Genomic DNA, 22,877 nt, shown 5'->3' with positions numbered 1-22,877 from the left:
GGAGGTGTTCAAGGCCAGGTTGGGTGGGGCCTTGGGCAGCCTGATCTAGTGGGAGGTGTCCCTGCCCATGGCAGAGGGGTTGGAACTGGATGATCTTTAAGGTCCCTTCCAACCCAAGCCATTCTATGATTCTATGAACATGCAGTCCTAACTTCAGCCAGAGACTAAAACCAGCCTGTACATACGGTGCTTTATTCACATTAAGTGTCTAGTTGTAATGGACAGTCCTAGCTATTCTACAATACAGTCCAGGTCACATCAGGCAGAAATCCTCTTTGCTGTAGAGCTGTGGCACAAATATTTTGCATAGCTCTGAGCAGCAGACCTTGACTACCAGCAGGCAGCAGCTATGCAAAAGAGGGGAAAAGTTACCAGCTCCTAAGCCTGCTAGTCCTTCCTGAATGGTTTGCTCTCAGCTCACTGACTGACAAACAGCAAAGTGATTGAAAACAAGTTTTAACCCTTGCCTTCATGTGCAGCACATTTACGCGTGCTGTCCCCAAAATCAGCAAGGCAGGCAGTATCTGTATTTAAAGCTACAACAGTTGTCATGTTTTCCATCTTGCAACCAGACTCAGAGGTCCAGAAGTTTAGAAAATGATCAGAGTAACTGTTAAAATGTAACTTTTTTATTCAATACACTGCAAGCCACAAACCTGAGAAGCAACGCTAGGAAGAGTAACCCAACGGTCCCTACAACAGTGACATCTGTCCTGATGTGTTTAAACCAAATCATTGTAATGACAGAATTGCTTAATACCTGTACTACATGCTGCATGGCACATGTGTGAATTGCCTGGTGATTCATCTTTGGAATACCTATGGGCTTTTTTGTTACTGAACATTCATTAACGAGCATGATCCATGAATTGGGAAGATCTTAAATTCCATTTGTAGCATATGCAATGATCTGAGAGTCACGAAGAAAACAAAAAGCATGAAATCTTCCTTTTGTCTCAATTTAGGGTACACTCACCTTTAGGACTGCAAGAAATTAAGAGTTTCTTATTGTTTCTTCACTGTAAGAAATTCAGTGTCACAGTTCAATTTTTTAACATAACTTTCTGAACACTGTTAAAGCTGCCTGTGGTCAAACATCAGTTAGCTTTAATGGAAGTGAATGTAGCTTATGTCTGTGAAGACAAGGTATAAAAAGCATTGCTTTGATCTAATTTATTGTTTCTTATAATTCAGTTGAAGCCAAATAACATACTGACTGAATGGTGATGAACACACAAGACAGTCCAGCCGTTCAGGGAAAAAAGCAAAGTCATGTGATGCAGTTCAGGATGCCGTAGCTGCAGCAGTGCATTGGGACAGTGTTGCACTACAGGGCAATTTAGACCTGCGTCTGAACTCCAGACACACCCGGCATAAGGTCGGCAGTTTTGCTTCACAGTCTGCCTCTTTCATTTCACAACAACTCATTTTTTCCCCAAAGTTTACCTTTGATGGTGATGAAAAGAAATATAGCTCCAGAATGCTTGTTCTGAAGCATTCTAGTAATGAAACTGCTTAACAACTGCAATCACGGTGGGTTTTTTCTGTTTCTTTGGCCACTGATATCTTATTTACTAAATATCCTCCAGGTTCTGAGGCTGCTGTTCTGTCAGCAGGTGCTAATGGTCCCATACCTCAAGCCAAATGCTACTCTAGGCGGTGATGAAAGAACTGTGTGGGACTGTTTCTGCTCTCCACTCCCTGCAGGACGATTATGAGTTGGTGAGACCTGTCAATAGAGACAAAAAAGCTGCTTATGAAGAACACAGACATATGAATACAGTATAAACAGTTCTCCCAGAAAATGCAATTCCTGTTGCATGGTGTTGCCATGGGAAAGGTATATATATATATGTGTGTGTATATATATATATAAAACACAGAAACATAAGTTGTAGGTCTATTTAGAAAGATGTCTGTTGAGCATTACATACATTATATTAGCTCCATTTTATTTCCCTGTACTTCTCTGTCATAATAACACAGTATATCAGAATACAGATCAGACTAATTTCAGGTTTTGGGATAATAAAGAAAATGTATTCATCCTTATTTAAGAACTCTGCACAACTCTTATGAAAGCTTTCTCCAATTTTAGCAGACAAAATAACTGGAAAAATAAACACTGGCCTGCCTCGAGATCAATACCCATAAACTCCTATGAAATAAAGAGATCTCTTGTGTTGCTTTCGTCTGTGACTTGACACTCTTTGTGGAGAAAGCCTTGGAGAAGGGGGCTTGCCACAGGGCAGTTACAACGCAGCCCTCAAGGCTGTAATAGGAGCGCAAGGCAGACCTTCTGATTAGACTGCTAATAAGATGTACTGGATTATTTCCTTTATTCTGCACTGTAAACCTTCTCAGTAGGTGTTCTCCTTTGTAAATATTCCCAAGTGAAGGGTGTAGTTCGGTCTTCTGCGACTTTCCAAATAGCCTCCTACATAAGCCTGGGGGTAGGCAACATTATGCAAGTAATTACATGGCATAAAGCTTGGCTATAAATAAATCCTAAATTATTTATGGCTAGGGTCCTATTTTGCTTCTGGGTGAAGGCCACAACCACTTTACATCTAAAAAAACAGAAAAAAATTACAGTCATTTTTTCGTTATGTACAGAATATAGCAAGCTTATCTGAGCATCTGGTGCAGAGGGTCACTACCTCCTGCAGCCAGGAACTGCAGACATTGTCATAGTCCCCTGCACTGCTATGACTTTTCTCTCCTGCCCTTTTCAAGTCTCATAATACCTGTAAGAATGGGAACTGACCTGGCTTAAAGAGAGTTACTGAATGTGCTTTGATTTTTGATGTGAAGTCTATTTCATAGCTACTGCACAGTAGCAAAAACCTAATACTTGTAATGCAGTGTAAACACTCTTTCAACTTTTCCTCTTGGCTGGTAACTATAAGAATTTCTCTCTCAGCTCACACTCACAGTTTAGACTGTGACTGTTATAGGAAATGTATCTCTGTTCTCTTTGAAAATAAAAGTCAAAAGAAATTTCCTCTCTCTCTGCCTGTTTACCGTGAGTCATGTTCTATACATCCAGAGACCACGCTTAGCTCCTTCTGCCCTATCACTCCACAACACTGAGGTCAGCTTGTTGCCTACTACTTCATTTCCTACCTTTTATCAACCACTTCTCTTGTTTTACCTAAGAATGACTGAAATACCAAAGATAAAATGCAAAGCAATAATACTTTTCTAGTCTTTGGCATTTACCACACATTGCAAGGCTTCCCAGTCACTCCAAGCAACCAGAGATCTCCAGTCAATTTAAACATTTTAAAATCCAGAAAATGTTAATATCTGCCACTAAGAACTGATCCTCAACATCTTCCTCGGTTATTGTTGAAAAAAAATCCCGTGTTCCAAACAATTATCCTGATTGCTTCCAAATACAAGACAGGCTTGAGCAGTAATTGCAGTGTGCAGACTCCCCTCACATCCTCCCCAGAGGGTCTCTGCACAATGGTTTCCAGAGACTGGCATCCCAAGGCAGCTAAACTGCACTGAAGTGAAGCTCTAATGTATCTTGACACCCTTTGCGGCAAGTCCAAACAATACCAGTTAGCTGTACTCCTTTGTATGTGACACTAAGAGCAGACTAAGAGTAGGGCACGAAAAGACAATCTCTGCTCTTGGAGGCTTTTCATGTTTGAAGTGTTATCTAACACAGAGAATTAAAGTGAAACAACAGTGTATGTCTGAAGGGAAGATGTGGAGTTTTCAGTTATGTCTCCTGGGGGAAACTGTGATTACAGTGAAGATTTGTGATCTATAAACATCAGATTATCAAACTTAAAGGTCTTCTCTTCAACCTTTTTGGGTCTTATGAGCAGGCAGGTAAAAACCAGTATCACACAGCAGAGATCACGCTGGCATTCAAGACTTTTATCCTGTATTATTAGAAATGAAACTATACTGTCAGTATTGTAAGTCTTCTACATCCCCAAGCTGCGCTTTACTCTTTCTCTCAGTTCAGTCTCAAAAATTAACGTGTCCTTTCTGCTTCATGCAAAGAACCAGACCTTAGCAATGACCTGTAGCTGTGTCAACATTCAACCTTCTCTTGCACCTTCAGTTATCTTGGGAAAACGGTAAGAAAAAGAGTATTTACCATCTGCCTGGTACCTGGGAATCTAACTCATGCATGATTCAGAACACTAAGTATAAGGATTTTGGAGGTTCTCCTAATTCTCCTCCTTTATGACTACATGACTTCTAGATAAATGCCTACACTTAGATACTGTGAATAACCCTGAGCCTAAAGCAGATGCATACTGAACCCCAACAGATCCAGCTGTACGTATGGCCTGTTTTGAGGTGGTTAGGACTTAGTGACAAGCATGCTCATATTCACATAGTCCTTTCAGTGTTGCTCTGCTAAGAACTGCCCACAAGCGAGGACTTCATGCAAGTCATGATGCCTGTCTGAACACCCCAGTTACTGGGAAAGCAAGCAGGGAGTGTTCAGTGTCATTGAAATTCACAGGAATTGTGTCCACAGGAATGAATGGACAAACACCTAAAGTGGTTGTCAAAAAAACCACAAAAGAAAAATATCTTGAAATTTCATCTCTCTCATGGACTTAACTGGTGACATACAGGTCTAGAAAGGAGACAGTTCAAAACCAGGATTTAAGAGACCTCAAATGGGTCAGAATGGACAGAATGGTCCCATTCTAACACCACTAGTAATGTGAAGAAATGTGAAGACCTACACACCTTTGCAAATCTGTACCTCATCCTTTACCGCTTGATGGTTTGTCCAAGCCAAAAAAGTATCCCAAGGCCATTTCAGAAAGTGCCTGGATAAATATTAATGGTCAGGAAAAAGTAATGGTTTGGACTTACTCTTTGATGTTCCCTTGGGTGCTACAGATGCGCATCTGATCTCAGGAACCGCGTATGTACACAGCTGCATGAGTTTACAGTATGCAGGCTCTGTCACATAGTCTGGGTTTAAATAAACCTCATAAGAGAAGGAGAAAGACTCCTATATGATAGCCTTCCTAAAGTAGTTACACTCAGTGTAAGAGTTGGAATTGACAAAGCCGTGCTCTTATAAAGCAATATCTAATTTACTTTGAAACAGGAGAAATGAAACTTTAATTTAATAGAGCTATTTGACATCACTTTGCATTTGCACCCTCACTTACTCTACGTAATTTTCTACTGCAGGCAAGCCTTTGTGATCCATAAGTGATCTCACTGATGACAGAACAGTCAAATGTGTGCAAACCTATAAGGTCTTTTCTTTCTTCTTTGCTTTTGTTTTCGGTTTTTCTTTTGGCTAAACAGCCTTATAAACACTGTTAGACAGAGCTATAAAGGCAGTTCATATAGTTCCCTGAGCAGTCTATAATTCTGCCATCATTACTGCTTCCCCAGGTTTTTGTATTGGGATTATTTTCAAATTGGACTTAAATCACTGGCATCTCCATACAATTCTCAGAAAGCGATTTGGCATTTCTTAAATTCTTTTGAGAACTCGCAATGCTATGGCCACAGATCAATGTTGTTGCTTGAACAAGTAAACCCAACGCATACACGTCTAATCCTGTCCTCCTAAGTGTCTGATTTACAATGTGGCTAATTGCATTTTTAGATTCCCAACACTCCAGGCACCAATTGCTGCTAATCCACAAAAGGAGCCGGTTTCATAATTACTCCGTATCAACCCTATTGTTGGGAAATCAAATTCTCGAGGAACTTTATGGATAGCATGCCCTGTCAAGTCACACTTGTTCAAATTGCTGCCAGCATGATGTCTTTCACTGTTAGTTGTTCCTTAATGGAATTTAATAAATATTCATTGGCAGAGTGCAGTGTAATTGATTCAGCCACTTTCATTTTTTATCAGCCCTGCAGGATGCCACAGCCTCTGCAGAAAATCTCCAAGATTTGCCAAAGGTTGACAGTAAGAAGCTTTGGAGATTCACTGGACGAAGAGAAGGGAAAGAAATAGTGTCTCTTATCACCATGTCTAATATTCACTGTCAGGAGAAAAAAAGCTATCGGGTTCTTTGGATGAGAAACGTGCCTTATATAACACACTTTAAAAATTCACAAATTAATGAAGTGTAATATTAAACAAAATATTATGATATCCAAAAGTTTATGATTAGACAATAACAGTTTATACTGAAAAATGTTTTCCAATAAAAATTAGGATACATTACATTAATATTTATTTCTATTTATTATACAGAAGATTTTCCACTACCCATAAATACTGATTTACACTCACTTCTGGTATTCACCATGCTAGGCACTAGAAGCCTAATCCCTTTGAGCTCTTCATAAAGGTTTTTGACTCCCCCCACAGTATCCACACCAATATTGTGTTACATTTAGGACTACTGGAAGTTATGTTTAAGCAAACATCCCATTTCTGCAATCCTGTTCATTAAATTACATCATTTACGCTAGCTTTTTTGAAGAAAGGGTCTGAGTTGACTTTACATCTAATACATATTCATTAAAAATAAGTCAAACAGCAGTATGTATTACTACCAAAATGTAATATGTATTGAACATATTTTCTGTATAAGATTACATAATTTTCTGATATCAATAAGGATACCAATAAATGTAAGCCTACTAAAATCAGACTTTGCATTTCATCTTATTGTTTCTTTCAGTTGCCTTTCAAATAGACTTCATCTTCAGAGTTCATTTAGACAATAGCCCTACTGCTTGAATCCAATTAGCCGATTAGCACCACCATGACCTCGCTGATTTTCCATCTAGTTTTTTAAGAAACTTCTTAGTGGCACAAAAAGCAGCAGATAGTGCCAGGCTCTGCACCCACCAGAATGTTCTTTTCGAAGCATATAGCTTAAAAAATACATACTATACATCCAATAGATGCTTGTAGATACTGATGCAAAAAAAACCAGTAACTAATCTGAATCAAAGAGACAGGCAAAAGTGTTAAAATCAGCCATTCTGGCAAACTTGAGGCAGATACCTAATTTGTTATTTTTCAGTACCTGTTATATCAAATTTACTTCTAAAAACATAATTTTTTTTTCTTTCTTTCTTTTTTTTTTTTTTTTTTTTGTGTCATTCACTTACTGGAATGCCAGTGAAGGTAACTGGAGGCGACTGCCAAGAGATGCTAAAGCTACTGCCATTGGGAGTGAATTTTGCTGACCCTGGAATGTTCACCGGAGGAGTGGCCTGTGTGAAAAGAAAATATTATTCCAGTAAGAAGAACCATTCCTCTTCCAAAGCATTTCAAATGAACTTTCACTCCTTGAAACTTTTAAATATATGAGAGACTTTCCAAGCTGGAAAAAACCTGCACGGTAACAGGCATTTTACCCTTATGAGGGGGATAATCATGGATAAGCCAGTACGGAAGGACCGTATTTATATACGACTCTTCTTAAAACCTTCTTTATAGAGAAAGACGATAGTTCTCACAAGAATTCACCTAGATCTGACAAAACCCCCACACTAAATTGAACATCATATAAAAAGAACTTCTAAAAATAACGCCTGCTAGCAGAAATAAATATTACAAATTATCATCTTCCACGGTGATAAACAAGGCAGTATTTAAACTCGTGGCATCTGGTTTAAACAACTGAAGATTGGCTGGCAAGGCTTTTTGAACAACAGGGTTAACAATCAGCAATAAGGGTTGGCTACTTCTCATTTATCAGATGAATGTTGTTAAGAATCATCCCAATTAAAACAGTCCTTCCTTTTAAAAACAAGGAGCCTTGAAATTCAAAAAAACGCTCTTAAAAGACTAAGCTAAAGAAAATATTTGAAGGACCCCTGGGCCTCTTGAACTCTTATATTTTTCCCATCTAGGCTTACATTCTTCCTTAGCACTGCCACCAGGTGCAATACCCAAGAATCTGAGTTCAGACCACTGAGCATCTTTCATCTTGTGCAATCCCTCTGCTTTTCTCATTGGGCTATGAACCCTCAGGAATTGTCCCCTGCTCCTTTTCAAATCCCATTGAATTTTCAAAGTCTGGAAATCCATGTATTTGCAGTTACCCTGCCTAGCAGGAGCATGAGCAGCCACTATGAAGGTAGGTTCTCTTTGACTCTTGAATTTCAAGCTTTCCCCACAAAAAAAGGCTCCTTGGTTTAAACTTACAAAGAACTTGCTATTAAAAATGCCTTTCAGTTGCCTGCATCTGACAATAATGCAATTCACCTACTTATGCAGTGTTTGTGTTTGAGGCTGCTGAAGTTGAGTCATTGCTTCAGGGAAGGGAGTGCTTCCCTGAGCCGTCAGGCAGAGAGCAGCAATGAAAAACTACAACCTCATAGTCCCCATTAAAGATAATCTTCAGAGTAAACAAGTACTGAAGCAATCCCCTGGAGCCTCTCCAAGGAAGAGAAACCAAGACTACTATCTACAGCAATGATGTTCTCTGGGCCGCTGAGCCTGCTGACAGTTCCAAGAGAATCCACACAGACATGTGGAACAAACATCCACTGAGCTCCATTAAAATACAAAAACCTTGCTGAAAGACATCAAGAAAAATTTGGCAACTCCAGATGGTACCAGCAGTGCTTCATCACAACCAATGGGAAAGGGCGAATGACCACAGCACTCTTGACAGAAGGAGCAGGAGGCAGCTGGGTGGGCAGTGAGGCAGGACTGTCTCTGCTCAGCATCCCACTGAGAGATCAGCTCAAAGCTGGGTTCAGCATGGCGACTTCCTCAAGTATTTGAATAAGCAATCTTGTACAGTAAAAATCCCTGTCTGTCCTACGTATTTCTTACACAAGAAAGCTGACAACCTTTTTTTTTCCCCTTCCCAGTGCTATTGTTGGCTCTCGATCATTCTGTGCTTGATTAACGAACACAGGTTTCCTCTTCATGTAATTTACTAACTAGCCCAGCTTATAGCAGAAAAATCTCATTAGTTCCTAAGGTATTGGATTTCACATGTTCTGCCATTGAACTGCATCCAAAAGCCATTATTAAGATCACTCAGTCATATAAGCAAGATATAAAAATCCCTATATTGCTGATGTCTCCTGAGTTTGTTATCAGCCAAGTTTATTATAGTATTTGTATAGCACCAGAATGATTTAATGAAAAGGAGATCAGGCCCAAAATCAGCTTTTCATTCAAGCCTGCTAATAACATTCAATAGCCTGTTTAAAACAACTCACTGCTGTTCTGACTCCCCAGCTCTCTCTCCTACACTAAATTTGATCTCTAGCCTAAAAAATCATGCCTATATGTTTTAGAGATCAAATGCTCTCCTTGAATACAGAGGGATTTGTTCTTCTGTGCCGTTTCTTTGTTGTTTACAAATCTATCTTGTCCAAGGAAGATGTGGGATGGTTCTTTGGGGTTCCCCCACTGCAGTCCACCTCATTTGCTGAACTTCCCACAATTTCTTCAATTATTCTTCTCAATCTTTCTTCATCCACAGGACTGGGTCAGAGAAGAGAAGCGGGACTTGCCTGCTTACTTCCCCTTTACACCTGTCTTACTACAAACATTGTATTTGCCATTTTCCAGGCATACAGAAAATGGCAATTAACAGATCTGTTCATGATTCTTGCGACTCAGCTTTGGGTTATGCATTTTTTCCTCTATTTTTACTGGAATCTTAGGATTAACATTATTTGGCCTCCCTATCTAAGTTCCTTGAGCTGTGTAATTTCCACTATCATGTTCTCATTCATATGAGAGATTGTCTTCAACACTACATTCTTCTTCAATGCATTGTTTCAGTTTTGATACGGGTAATATCAGAAGTAAGAAAAGTTGTGAAATTCTGTATGCGACTCAGTCCAGCAAGCAAACTGCAGGAAATACAGTGGTATTAAAGATGCTGTCATCCGCTTCTCATCTATTCCCTTTTACAGAACAGCTTAGTCACAGGACTGCTTAAGTGCTATGAGTGAAAGCTGGGCTCAATCACTCCTCTTGCTGGCAAGAGCTGAATCTCCACCCTGCCTCCTGGGAAGTCTTCTTGCTGGGCTAGAGGGACCCTAGCACAGGATGCCACTGACTTGCTCTGCAGAAGCTGCCTCCTTTGCAAGGACAACCTGAATGCTTGAGCAGGGGCCCTGCCTCCCACTTCCAACTAGAAAGCCTTAAGCAGTGTGGACTGTGTCACTCTCCATTGATTAAATGAAACACTGAAATAAGAGCAACTTGAAAAGAAGACAGGGTTCAGACACTTGTAGCTTCATGTTGTGGAATACATCAATTCAAATTCAATTCAAGCAGCTTAAACATTTGAACTAGGATTTCCTCAAGCAAGTGCTTTACTCAAAGGTTGCTTATAAAAAAGGGTTGAGCAACTGATGCAACTCCCACCTGAGATGCCAAGCTCCCACTCATATTTTCTGCTGCACACTAGAGTCTAAAACAAGCCTGTGAATTCAGTGTGGTTCCCTCTGCCCTTTTACTAGGACTACTCCAGACATACAACAAAAAAGTTTTATCTGCACAACGCTCTATATGGAAGTTATTACATCTGGTAAATTTAACACAGTTCAATTGTCCGGTGCCTTCGCAGCTTCATGGACCACACTACTTCCAAGCCTCCGCTCTTTTCTCATGTGGTATCCAGACCAAAAAATATCAAATTTTAGTGCACTTTTAAAATTGATGCCTCCTGTCTGAACTTAGTTGGAAGTTTCTGGAACAGCAGTTTTTGGATCTGACTGGATTTTTGACATTTGCAAGTCATTACCTCTGAGAGTTGGAGGACATCATCTATGCCTTTTCATTCTTCCTGCTCTACTTCACATATACAAACTGACTTCTCACACTGCACAAATAATGGAAATTAATTGTTTCTGGCATCCCTTGGGTACTTGCCTACAGACACATCCAGCACAGAGTTTAAATGAAGGCTCTGGGAGGGACTGGCTGACTGAATGAGGAGTTTTACAATGCAGGAGACCACATCAGAGCACAGTAAATTGGGCCCTCCTTATGGTGAGTGGAGAATTAACTGATATAGGCAGTGGGATACACAAATGAACTCTTCTCAACCTGAAGAAGCCATCTATGTGTGGCTGGATAAACAGCCCCACAAAATCCACTTGCTATGGTGGGAGCACAAACAAGTACCTCAGAAGTGGACATTTAAATTTAAATGAGATGAACCCTTTGGGCTGCCCTAAAAACTTTTCAACTCATTAAAATTAGACTTGGATTTAAAAACCCAAGCATTGAGCTCTGACATTTATTTATACATTAATGACATTAGTGTAACCAATGGAGTTCACTCTCACTAGTGTTACCTGGTAAGCATGGTCCGTGTGTACGAGGTAGAGGTTGGTAGGAGCTGAGCGGCTCAGAGGTGTCATCAATTTAGTCTCAGTTTTGGCACATGAAGTCTCAGGACGGATTGTGTCTTGGGTGGGAAAGGAAGGAGGAGATGCTAAAGATGGAGAGACTGGGGAAAGACTGTTTAAGCCATCAGCTACTGAGTCTGTGTTGAGCCTGATTTCTGTATAGTAAAAATCCTCCTCTCCATCACTGTAGTCAGACTCTCCTACACGTCTGTATCAAGACAAAGAATGAAGGATTGATTAAATGAAAGCAAGAACCCCAAGGTAAATTTAAGTTTAGTTGCATGAGCAAATACATTCATACTGTTGATAAATCAATATTCCCAGTTTCAATCTTACCCATTTTATCAGCATTCTGTGTGCAGAAAAGGGGAGAGGAAAAGAAATCATCTCATCTGATGGGAAAAAAGATTTTTTTTTTTCTTTGTGTCATTCTTGACCAATTCTTTGACCTTGGAGTGGATGTTTAACTTCTACACTTCAGCTTAAATATCAGCTTCTCATTCTCAACTACCGAAGTTAACAAGAATCTCAATGTACTTTGACTTCAGAAATAGCAAAGCAGCTACAGAAGGATTGGTAAAGACAACGGACACAGGCAAGATATACTTCACTAACTTTACAGCAAATAATATGTAGTCTTACCATAAGTTACTTAATTAAGCCAGATATAGTTATGTCTGTGGTTCACCACAACTCTCTTTGGCATAACAGAAGAAGCTGCAAGAGATCTCACCATGCAACTCATTGAGACACTGGCAGAGGAAGAGGACATACAGAGGTTGGCTTGCCAGTGCAGAGCTTTCTGGTCCTACTACAAGCAGACTTACTAAAGGAGGAGATGTTAAAGGTTTAATCCCCCCTGCAGGCCTGGCAATATCTGCCAAGTGCTTCAGCACAACCACTAGGAGTGAAGTAGCCCCATCAAAGCAGTAGTTCCTAGCAGCACAAGCATCTGATCTGATGTGAAACAAAGTTGGAAAGTATTCATGCAAGACCCTGAATATCACTGTCTTTTGCACAGCATCAGCCTGGATGTGACATGCAGATAAGCACATAAGAAGCAAAAGCCACCAAGTTATGCAGCCATTAGGGAAGTGCACTGTGACCAAGAGCTGTATTTGACCTTCTAGTAAAGTTCACAGAAGTTCAGCAAAAAACGTGCCTCGATGTTAGAATGTTTCCATTCACTTTGATGCACTACTCTGCTATTTTTTTCAGAAACCTAGGGACCTGGCACAGAAAAGACAAGGACAAGCCAGTTCATCTCCTCAGCCAAGTGAGACTGCTCTCCCTTATCTATTGAATTCTTTAGACTTCCAAAGAGACCAGTCTCTTACCCAAGGTGAACGGTCCGTATGTGTTTCTGAATCCCTGCAGCTGTGCTCAGTACCTTTCCACAGTTTTTCCACAGACATTTGAACATCACCTTCATGGAGTTCTAGAAATTATGAGTAAATCATCATTAGTTGCATGGGAATTAGAAAGAAAGAAAACCAAACCATCCAAATCAGATAACACTGTGAAGGTTTAGAGCCTCTAACTCTGGATTTTCAATGATATAATAGTCAACAGTGTCATCCTACTAAAACCAATGGAATCCCAGTGAAAAGTCACAGTAGCAGCTTGTGACAAATTTTTACCTGTTTCCACTCTTTGCCACAGCTTTTTCATTTGCAAGTTCCTGTTTCTGTCTCCTCACTAAAGGAGACAAGAGGACATAAAAACTTCCTACACTTCTTTGGAGCATTTCAAAGCACATCCTAACTTAAAGCAAGCTTCCTAAGCTTCCTTATATTCATAAGCAAGCTCTTATGAATATTTCTGCTCCTGAATTTTGCAGCCCAGAAAAAATATTGTCCTAGAAAACCCTAGCTTCTCACAATCTCATCTTATATTCTTTAATAAACGGAGTTATCATCAATTGAGAGCACAACCGGTCCAATCCTCAATGTTTTGAAGACTCTGGAGAGAACTGGTCTTAATTTAAAGCACCGTATGTGGTAACAAACAACAGAGGTACTGCCAAACTGTACCAGTTTTTTAAAAAGCTAATTTTACTCTAAAATGAAACCTACTTTATATAAATTACATTAAAAAAATCTAAATAATTTGTACTTCTCAAAAATAATTTTCTCTATTCTCACAGAATACATTATCAAAGAAAATATGTGGAACAGCTTCACAATACTGTGCTATTATCCTATAATTTTAGTTATATGTAAGATAATATATATTAACATACAGCTTGATTTAAAAGAAAAAAGGGAACAAGCACATCCTTAGAATTAAGCACATGCTTTGCTGTGTCTTGAACAAGAGCTGACTCGGTGCTTTCTTCAGTTTGGACCCGTTGAACCTGAATGCCAGTAAATGGCAAGTTTCCGGATTTGTTAGAAAGACAATGATTAGAATAAAATTTAAAAAAATCTGAGCTGATGTTTTTTTTTAAAATACAAGTTGATTGTAGTAGCATGTTCTCACAGCTACTTGGCAGTCTAACATCTCCTGTTTGAAAGTATGGATGCTAAGAGTTTTACAATTTGAGGTGTCTGATCATACTGTTTGTATGAAAACTTATACTTTGGAATAAATCACCCATAAACTCCACCTATAATTTTTGATCTGATAATACAACTACTTTTCAAATAGCTACAGAACTCTTAAAATTGAATATAAACCATGTAGCAATTCTGACAGATCTATTTCTTACTTTTGTAATAGAATACACTAAAGACTATCATTATCAGCTCAAAAACCCACAACAAACCACAGTTACAAGATGAAGACCTTGCTTATCATTTACATCTTAGGAGTTCCAATATGACATCATGAACACCATATGCATCTTTATGAACACAGAATGGTTTAACATCAATCTCCAGTTTGATGGTTAAACCAATCTCCTAGCTCCACTGTGGTTTAGCTTTACTGTCAATGCTAGGACTCTGCAAAAAAAACCCAATTGAAATCTCACGCAGTAGAAATACAGACCATAACACACGCTTCCATTTCTGACTAGTCAAAAAATTGCCTAATCAGGCTTAACGTTTTATCTAAGAAATAATGGAATATAATTTTTTTTGCTGAGGAATAGCTACATTAATGGAAACTTTTAAGCAAACAACTTTCTTAATGGCTAGCAGCTGCTAACATGACATTTTCCAAACATAAAATGGAAGAAACCTTTATGAGTAAAAGTAAGGTTACTGAACACTCTGTTTCCATGTTTATTCTTTTTGATTTTAGCAGCACTGAAGAAGAAACAACCTGAGTATTTTTATTTCAGCTTCTAGAGGTGTGAAGCTGTACTCAGATAAAGTACCATGCTGGGACTAGAATAAAAAAAACCTGCAGGAAACGCAGTTCATTTATAAAACAACGTTTGGCAGGTAATGTTATTATTTATCTAAACTAAATATTTGCCACACAGAGCAAAACCCCTGTAAACCAGTACAGACAGCGTATGACATCTGTGCTGGGTATATAAACAGAAATATTTGAAGACAACTTTGGTAACAATATAGACAGCAGCTGCAAACCCATCTGTCTCATCACAGCTGAGCAACAGTAGTAATGCTAATAAGCTGAACTTCAACTGAGATGTAAAAGACAGACCAGCACACTTACGCATTCTTACTCATGTCCCACACCCTCTGTCTTCATTTAAGAGTCAACTCTATCTTCAATTTATTGTAACAAAAATGTACTCCAAAATATATATTTTTTTCCTTTTAGCAAGAAGCACAAACTTTTTACACCACTCTCCCACAAACAAGGGCAGAATGGTGTGGGTCAGCAAATAAGCAACTTCCTTCTGGAGCAGAAGGATAAATCTGAACAGGTTTAAACAATCATTAAAATTTCTTCCTGCTGGTGATGAAGCAATTAACTGTCTCAGACTGAGTCAGAAACAAAGTCACTAAGGAAAATAAATTCTGTTATTCCCTCTTCTCACAAAAAGTCCTTTTTCATCTTGCTATGTAAAATCTGTCCTGTTGCATTGGGAGGGAAGGAAATTTGGACTACTGCCATCTCTTTGTTTTCTTTTTCTTCAAGAGGAGCCTGCTTGCTAGAAATTTGGGGGCTAGTTCTGGACATTTTTTTTTTTTTACATTGTGTTTTATTTAGCCTCCTTTTGTACTCCTACCAAGGATAAATTTGGCCACTGCTAATGCTGTATCAAAAGCCATCAGGCTTGATCTCTGTCCCTTTTTTCACTCCATATGTTTGCACAGAGAAAGCTTCACACTATTAAGGTATCTGACATGCTGTCAGACAAACAGCACTTTCAGGGAACAAGAAGTATTAAGGTCATATCTAATTTTTGTGATGACATGTAAAGGCTGCCTGTTGCATTCTGCATACAAAGAAGTAGTCAAAGTAGGATAGAAATCCCTTGAATGGCCAGAGGCAACACATTCTAGAAATCACTCTAGTCTTCTCTGTGCAGGATGCTCTGTAGAACCTCACCATCTGCCAGCAAATATGTGGTGCTGATGGCAGCATGTGTGTGCAGTAGGTGACTAGGTTGAACGAGACATAGTGACTAGGCTAAGCACCTACGTTAACTGGATGCCGAGGAGGGATACACATACAAAGTTGTTTGGGTGACCTGTTCTTTTCTCACAGCAAAATAAGCATATTAACATCCTGTCTGCCCATGGGTATGGAATTTAACGTAAAGCTAACCTTTCTCTTCCTAGGAATGGGTTCATCAAAGAGAAGGTTGCTTGTTTCAGCTTCATCAATACCATCATCTGGCTGGGAAGGTGTCCGAAAAGCTTTGAAGCTATCAGCTGACAGAGGTGGAGAGGGGGTAGATGGATTTGACTGATCACTGGGAGCGTTCCAGCTCCAGTATCCACTGCTGCTGGTACTAGAAGGCACAAATCCTCCTTCTTTCCAAGATCCATTTAGGGATTCTGTCGAGAACAACAACAGTCATCATTACAACAGTATCATGTGTTAGGGCTAAGCAGCTCCTTTACAAAGGCTTAGATGCCATGTTGGTAATTAACTGTATGTTCAATACAGGAAAGTGAAAGCACTGGATGTAGACAGGACAACCACATCTACATCACTGCACACAAATTACACATTCCACACTTGATTCTTTAAGTGCTTTAAGAAAACAAAGTACTTTTCTAAAATGAAATGCTAGGTTTGGAAAAACAGCCTCTTCAGGAGCACAAACTGCAATAAACAGTCAGATATTGCATGCAGAACTAAAGGATTCAAATACATCCTCAACTTTCAACAGGAACACATGATGGCAGTGGGGTGTCAAAGCAAGCTCCAAGCCATCACACAGCTACAGGGAGATGCCCTGGGAAGGGGATGTACACTTTGAGCCTCAGAACACTAAGTAGGTCTAAGATGACTTAAGCATCATCCCAGGGCTAAAACACCAAAGAAAACCATAATTACATCCTAATTGTCTACTCATAATCTCCCAGTGTACAAACCTCTGCCTAATTTGAATCTCTAATTGGGGTGGTGTGTATCCTTGGAAGGATATTCCTTTCTTCCTTCATATAGGTCTATCATTAGGCATCTGGTTTCAGAAGTGGGACACACAGACACTGCGCGAAACCCAGTCCTCACTACAGCAGTCCCCTGACATTAGGTTCCCAATTCCTAAAGGGCTGTTGACAAGAGAAGAGTGTGTAGGCAATCAGCTCAGCACAGGTATGGCCTGAGCATGCCCAGCCGTGCAACCACGGGCGGCTCTGGCTGAAGTTTCACGTTCTCACAGGGCTTGGGCACATGTGCAGAGATGGTTTAGCTGCAGTTTCTCCCTAACTCAGACACAGAAAGCTTTTCCCAACAACGCTGTAGGTGCCTGAGTATTGTGCAATAGGCAACTTTGGAATTGGCAAGCAAATAACATCTTATCTGGTCATGAAACATTATTTAAGTGTGAGACAGGAGTCTTTTCAAGCCAGCGCCTGCCTTTAAGAGTTCTGCAGAAGTCACTGAAGTCACTCCTTCATTCCTTCTCAGTTTCTTACAGATAAATTTAACTAATGACATCAGCAAGAAAATAATGTCTACCACCTGCTACCAAAAGCTTAACCCAAAACCAATGATTTTTTTTTCCCTCCTAATTCAGTAGATTTTGGATGAAACCTTAACCATTAACGTCAGCTAGTAACAAAACAGAACGAAGTGCTCCATCAAGTAAGCACGTGTGAAAAAATACTCCCTTATGTAAGCAGCAGCCAAGACCTCGCACTTATTGATTAGGGCCACAGAACATAAACAGGGGCAACCCTCCCTCCCACCCCTCAAGTCCTCTTTGGAAACGGACACACATATCCTAGCTAATAAGTTAACATATGAAAATGTCATGTTTTGGTTCATGATTGCAGTCTTCATGTGACTGTAACGGAGGAGAGTTTTTTTTCTATTTGTACTTCAGTCTCATGCCAAAGCCAAGAAGTACATCTGGTATCAACTTGTGACCTTAGTATGGCTCAAAATTTCCATTTCTCCAGAAAACCAAAGGAAATGGCACTTTCAACTACTACATTCTGACACATTTATGGTGGTAGATTCTATTCTCAGCATTTACAGCTTATCCTCACCTTGCTGAGTAAGAGATATATATCAAGAACATTTTTAAAATAGTATGGAAGAGACTGAACAAGGCTGACAAAAAGAAAAACCCAATCACTGGCTGTCATTAATACTAACAAATCTGCCAATGTAAAGAAGTTTAAAATATAAATAAATGCAACTTACTCTTATTTTGGTGCTCTTTTCACATTGCTGGAGTTGCGTGAAAGAGAACCAGATCAAATATTACTCAGCTGCAGGGAAACAAGGGCCAGACTCTGATCCAGTGTACATGGGTGATCGTCTCCAATAATTCCAGCACAGATCAGACTTTATTCTTAATGCTACTGTTTTTTTTTTTTATCTCTAGGCAAAATTCCATTTGTTTAAAGAAATGTTTCTTTAATTAAACTGCTACTTACTGCCCTTTTTTGGAAAAGGAATTAGAAAAAATTAATCATTAGGTCACCTGTAGCTCATGTTACTAAGATCAGAGCCTAGCCTTGCAATACCAAAAGAGCTTTAAATTATCAAACCCTTACACCTCTATTGAAGCCTTTAGTAAGTCTTCACTCAGGCAAAACTAAGATATCTTGTGAGAAGGTGCCCAAAACCAGCTTCAAAATCTTGCCTGTGACTACTGAAAACGCACAAATTATTTTTTCAGGCTAGTCTTCCCAGATTTAGGGAAACAAGCAGACAAGCTATGTGAAGAAATATCAAACAGCATTCAGGTTGCATAAAGAAATATCAAAGGCAGTTAACAGCTACCATTTACCTATTAGCAATTCAAAAGGGCTTGTTCCAAAGAGTTTTCCAATCAACAGCTCCTAGCTAGTGTGCGCTTCTGGTCCTGACAACTGTCATCTGCTCAACTGTCTAAGGTGGCAGATAGAGCCTTGCTCCACATCAGAGCTTCTCTCTGTGTCCAGGGACGTAACACAGGACACGTGTCCCTCAGCCGCTCTGTATCCTGCCTGGCACATCAGTCTAAATCCACCTTCACCTGCAGTTTTGTCTGTGAGTTGGAGCAGCTGGAGAGTAGGTATGTTTTCACCCTTCCTCTGGCCTTCTCTGGGTGCTGGCAACCTCCAGCCCTGAGGTGGGACAGTCACTGGGGATGTCACCACTGTAGGTTTCCCAGGAGTCCTCAGAGCAGTGCTACTCCATAACTCCATAAATACTTCTGGTTTTAAACATTTGGTAAGTGTGTGGAAAGCACAAAGGCAGGAGCTATGGGTATTCATGTCTAGACTTCCAGCTAAATGGCTAAAACTTAAGTGTTCTGGAAAAAAAGAGAAAAAAACTACACTATTAGTTCAAAAATGTTTAAAGCTGGGACATTTCTCATAGTATGGATTATTAAGTACAACATCACTCAGGTGATTGCCTGTGCTTCCATGAAGAATTGCAAAAACTACTTTCCTATTACTTCACATATCTAAGCATTCCCCAAATACTCCAGTTATTGACACTAGGAGGTCAAATACTGTCTATTAAAGGTCACAAGTGAGTAAGAAAAGCCAGAGCCATACAAACTATGCTAACAAGGGTGTCCCCACTTAAGACTATTCCTTAAAATTTAACATTTTTAACATTCTCTTGTAAGTCCAGTTAAGCTTGCATAAATCAACTATATTTCTCTAGCAATGTCATTATTATAACTCACTTTTTGTATTTATTTTCATTTGTGTGTCTTCTGCTAAACAATGAATGGAAGTTTTCATTTGTGTGTCTTCTGCTAAACAATGAATGGAATACTCTTTTAGGGGATTACAGATTTGATGGTAGACCATCGGAGAGTTGCAAAGGGCACAGGAACTGAGGGTCTAATCCTGTACCAGTGGACCAGACCTGTCGCCGTGCAGAACGCTATTGTACGGCCTCTCAGCCGAGGGCTTTGATCTAGAAGTGCCTTGCCTCATGGTAGTGTTAAGTAAAATCTCATCTGACTTCCAGGGGGCGTGGAGAGGAACAACTGCTGCTGTATTTACTGCAAACGTGCAATTGCAAATAAACTGTTTGGAAAATTAGTGTTTGAGTGAGATCAGGAGACATTCCACAGCACTCATCTCCCACTTATGAAATGATGCACCTCCTGTTTCATGAACTCGAGCCAATCTGTGGCTACAGAAATGGTTTCTTCTCATTTCTGCCAATGCCGAACCAAAGACCTCGACTGTGTTGGAGCAAAGCTCACATCCCCAGTACACACAGGCCACTACCAGAGGACAGTCATTCACTCTTTATCCTCCACCACGGTTACAACTCCTGGAAATAAACCCCCAAGTACACGGCCCTGAAGTCTTACCGTTAGGTCGGACAGGAGGGCTGCGGACCAAAGGGCTGGTGGATAAACTGGTGAGTACCATGGCTGCTGTTACTTTATCCATGTCCAGTTCTTCTGAAGATTTTCTGAAACATAGTGAACAGGAGGCAGGAAACACATCAGCGAATAAATCAAACTGTTTTTTAGCTTATTGTTTGGGGTTCCTTTAATATAACAGACCAAATCCAAATCCTAAACCAGCAACCAAAGCAAGCCACCAAGCAGTTGTCAAAGCTTTTGTCTTCTGGCAGCCTGAACATACTAAGTGGTTACTTTTAGCAAACCAGTTCAGCATAAATAAGAGGAGCAGTGGGAAAAAAGAATACTTCTTTATATAAAAGTGTCAGTCCATAAGTTTCATTCTGTGAATTTCAGCTAATCGTATCCTTAGAGCTAAGTGTATGTGTAATGTTTTCTTTCTTGAATGAAGATGTAGGGATGCAGACTAAGATAACTAGTAACACTGATAACATATACGACTCCCTGTAGGGTGAGGAAGAACTACAAACTGGAGCCAAGGGGCATAATTTTTTCTCTGTTGCTTCCTTTTAATGACATTAACTTTCCTGTACTCTCTCTGAAAGACCAATCCTAATTTTCTCCTGGTCAGATTATAAATGAATTATTTAAAATAATTAGCAAACTGGCAGAAAAGCAGTTCAGGAAAGAGAAAAAAAAGAAAAGGGAAGAGCTTTCTGCAGGTGTGATGGGTGCCTGAGCCAGCAGACATATCAGGAAAAGAGCGACCTGGAGCTGCCTTAGCTCTGTCTCCCTGGGAACCAGCCTGAAGTCAGAGGAGAGGGCATGGGGAAGGGGTAATAAGGGAGAAGAGGGCAGTTTTCTGTAGGAGAGAGGAGAGGATTTGGAAACAACTGATATCTACAGAAACCAGGCTTCAGTGATCCACTGCTCAAGGAGTCTTTTTTAATTTTTAGATATTGCAGGATTTTCTTTGTCTGAAAAATATATGTACTATCACTTTTTCACCCCACAAAAGCAGCTCTCTACCTGACAATGTACAATTTCTGAAGAACGAACATACCAAAATACAACAAAACCCACTAAGTTAGCGGATTTTTGCTTTCCATCCTTGTGAGACAGTGGAACCAAAGCAGAAAGCTTCCTGTGAATGTTTGCTTTCAAACGTACGTATGACTGATCATTCAAGACCACCTTCTCATTTACTAGAGAGCAAATTAAATTTGTTCTTACAAAAGGACACTTTTACCCCCTCTATTTGGCACTATGGGGTTTCTAGAATTTGTTCTGTGCCTTGCCAGGCGCTCTACTTAACCGATCGGGTTGAGTCTTTATTTAAAATCCAGTAAGAGAAGTGACCAGCTGACTGATGTTTTTTCCTTCAACTGTTGATCAGTAAGTCACCAAGAGGAAGAGGACATGCTCACTGCAGTTCCCTATTATAGTATCCAATTTCACCCACTGGGTGGAAGGTTCATTAACTGGAAACTATGCTACAGTCAATGCCTCTTGATATTTTAGTAAGCAAGCCTCAAACTTGTCCATGGTACAGTTCACTGCTGCTTTCTGGCTTATGCAAGGATCCAGGCAGATGTTGATGAACAATCTTCCATGCCACACAACAGCTTAGCTCTCGTGACTGTCTTTTGCAACACATCAGTGCCTGGAACCGAAACACAAATGATGGTTCCTGCTGTATTCTCATTATATCCACAGAAACCCTCCTTTCCTTCAGCCAAGGCTTTTATAAAGAGCACAGAGCCATAAGGTCACTAGTGAGTACTGGAAAGGTCTGGGATATCTGCTGTAATCAGGTAATACTCAAATCCGTCACTCATCAGGTCCTCTCGCCTACACAGAAGTATTTCACTCAGAATGTCAAATTCCTCTGGGCTCTTTCTTCAGGGATAACATGGCGATGTTACATTTTCTGGAGACCAACCCTGCCAGATGATTTTCCAATCACGTAACATCCCAGTATGAAAATTCACTCTCTAAGAAGCATTCAGCTGCTCTGTAGTCCACTTCTGAAAGACTACACCAACTGTCCCTACTCATTTATGCAGCTGTGGATGACCTGCTAATCTCTGAAATTCTGCAACATATGAGGACAAAATGAACACGACCTTCCCAACGGAGAATCCCTAGTGTTTGCAATCAGCTTTCCAACAAGGCTCTTCCATGTGTGTGGCAACAGAGCTAATGTGTTCCTGTCCAGGCCTCTTCAGAATTGCAAAATCACACTGTATCAGTTGTTGCAAGTGTTTGTCAAGATGGTTTGTCAGGTGTTGCAAGTTGGTGTCAAGATGTCATAGTCTAAATCCTGAGCAAATCCCAAAGTTTCTCCAGTCTGTAAATTTAATTTTTTTAGCTCCTTTGTATTGATATATTTTTTTCCTCTACAATGACTCAGCCTGCCACTCTGAGAAACCACCCTTTGCTCTGTTCTTCTCTCAATAATGCCCCAAAATTGTTAGTATTGGTATCTGTGCCTAAGATGAAAATATTCACAGGTAGGCAAAGTAAAGGAATGGTCATGAGCCCCTTCCACACACACACAACTCCTATTTCTAGCTATGCTAAACCACACTCTAGCCATTACTGGAATGCTTATTTCTCACCTGATCCAATTTAACAGGTTTTCAATAGGGAAAGCTCAAATAAATAGAACTTTGGAATTTTTCTCTGCCCATGTGGAATCACA

At 39.9% G+C, this 22,877-nt stretch overlaps 1 protein-coding gene across 2 annotated transcripts in view; it reads right to left on the bottom strand.

Annotated features, from left to right (window-relative positions):
* Positions 1–22,877, bottom strand: part of ZNF704 (zinc finger protein 704) — a 105,406-nt gene that overhangs the window by 17,571 nt on the left and 64,958 nt on the right. For both annotated transcript variants that reach the window (XR_008448419.1, XM_054057975.1), the window contains exons 3-8: positions 20,177–20,280; positions 15,997–16,229; positions 12,645–12,745; positions 11,254–11,515; positions 7,084–7,188; positions 1,635–1,729 (exon numbers count right to left, since the gene is read on the bottom strand). Coding sequence is in view for 1 of the 2 variants with exons in the window: in XM_054057975.1 (XP_053913950.1) it covers positions 1,635–1,729; positions 7,084–7,188; positions 11,254–11,515; positions 12,645–12,745; positions 15,997–16,229; positions 20,177–20,280 (900 nt within the window). In the remaining variant the exon portion in view is untranslated. The remainder of the gene's footprint in view (positions 1–1,634; positions 1,730–7,083; positions 7,189–11,253; positions 11,516–12,644; positions 12,746–15,996; positions 16,230–20,176; positions 20,281–22,877) is intronic.

The sequence above is a fragment of the Cuculus canorus genome, chromosome 2 (assembly GCF_017976375.1).
Source record: "Cuculus canorus isolate bCucCan1 chromosome 2, bCucCan1.pri, whole genome shotgun sequence".
Classification (NCBI taxonomy): domain Eukaryota; kingdom Metazoa; phylum Chordata; class Aves; order Cuculiformes; family Cuculidae; genus Cuculus; species Cuculus canorus.
The sequence above is the reverse complement of the archived record's forward strand: the minus strand, read 5'-3'. Positions and strand labels throughout refer to the sequence as shown.